At 44.8% G+C, this 1,042-nt stretch overlaps 1 protein-coding gene across 5 annotated transcripts in view; it reads right to left on the bottom strand.

Annotated features, from left to right (window-relative positions):
* The window catches only part of LOC104862569, a 20,860-nt gene that overhangs the window by 4,667 nt on the left and 15,151 nt on the right, over positions 1–1,042 (bottom strand). For all 5 annotated transcript variants that reach the window (XR_002025370.1, XR_002025371.1, XM_010624619.1 and 2 more), the window contains one exon: positions 374–705. Coding sequence is in view for 3 of the 5 variants with exons in the window: in XM_010624619.1 (XP_010622921.1) it covers positions 374–705 (332 nt within the window). In the remaining 2 variants the exon portion in view is untranslated. The remainder of the gene's footprint in view (positions 1–373; positions 706–1,042) is intronic.

The raw sequence follows: 1,042 nt of genomic DNA on the forward strand, positions 1-1,042 counted from the left end.
TCCTCCTCCGCCCCCAGTGTGTCTCCAGATACTCCTGCACATTTTCTTTGATGTAAGGAAATAAAATGACCTTCACGAAAGCGATCGGGGTTGTGGTGCCTTCCATATCCAGCCGGGTCACGGTGACTTCGGTGGGAACCGAGAGCCCGACCATCTCCTCAGCTGGAGAGCTCATCCCTGCCCCATCTTATAGGTTTTTATGAGACCGATCAGCACTCTTAGATTCATAGACTCGCAGGACTGGAGGGCACTTTGTTCAACTATTCCCAGCTCCTTTTTGTACATCTAATTTCCCCGTACAGCACCACTTACAAGTGGCTGCCCACACCTGGGTAGCAAGGAGCTGGCTTCCTCTGAAAGAGGCCACTCTCACCTTCTGATGGCTCTTGAGTGCTTGAAAGTTCTTTATGGTGAATGGATATTGGTATCGCTGGAAGAGACGCAAGAGCTAAACAGAAAAGGTGGTTTTTATTCTCTGGCTTCTTTCTCTTCAGATTTCCCACAAGGTTCCTTAGCGCGGAGTCCTTTGGAGAACATTTTACTGCTCTGATGCTTGAGACAATATGCCCAGTAGGGAGGGAAAAGTCTTGAAGTTTGAGGGGTTTTGAGTTGGAAAAGGCAGAAACAGAGATGGCTCTGTACTGAGAAAGGGCACAGGCACGAGTGTCCTTTGTCTCTCTCTTTGCCAGGAATAAAGATTTCATTCTGAAAAAAGATAGAAATATCATATTAAAACACAAATAGTGAGCGTATTCTTTACTCACTTCCAGGCACTCGTAATTGTACTAGGTTCACATTTGGAAAAATGAGCAAACTTGCTTGTTCATTCAGATCAAATTGCTATTAAATAACCACAAATTCCATATGTTCCTTTTTTCTGCTTTGGTTGCTAGTCACAGAGAATTCATGGGAAGCTTGCTAAGTCTGTTTGACACATTTTTGCATGTGAATTATAAATATTAGTGGATTCTTTTCAGAAGTGGCTGTCATTCGGAGATAAATGCTGAATGGAGCTTTCCTTCTCGGAGGCGGGGGGGGGGGG

The sequence above is a fragment of the Fukomys damarensis genome, unplaced genomic scaffold (assembly GCF_012274545.1).
Source record: "Fukomys damarensis isolate Sample0158 unplaced genomic scaffold, DMR_v1.0_HiC HiC_scaffold_17, whole genome shotgun sequence".
In the NCBI taxonomy this organism is placed as follows: Eukaryota; Metazoa; Chordata; class Mammalia; order Rodentia; family Bathyergidae; genus Fukomys; species Fukomys damarensis.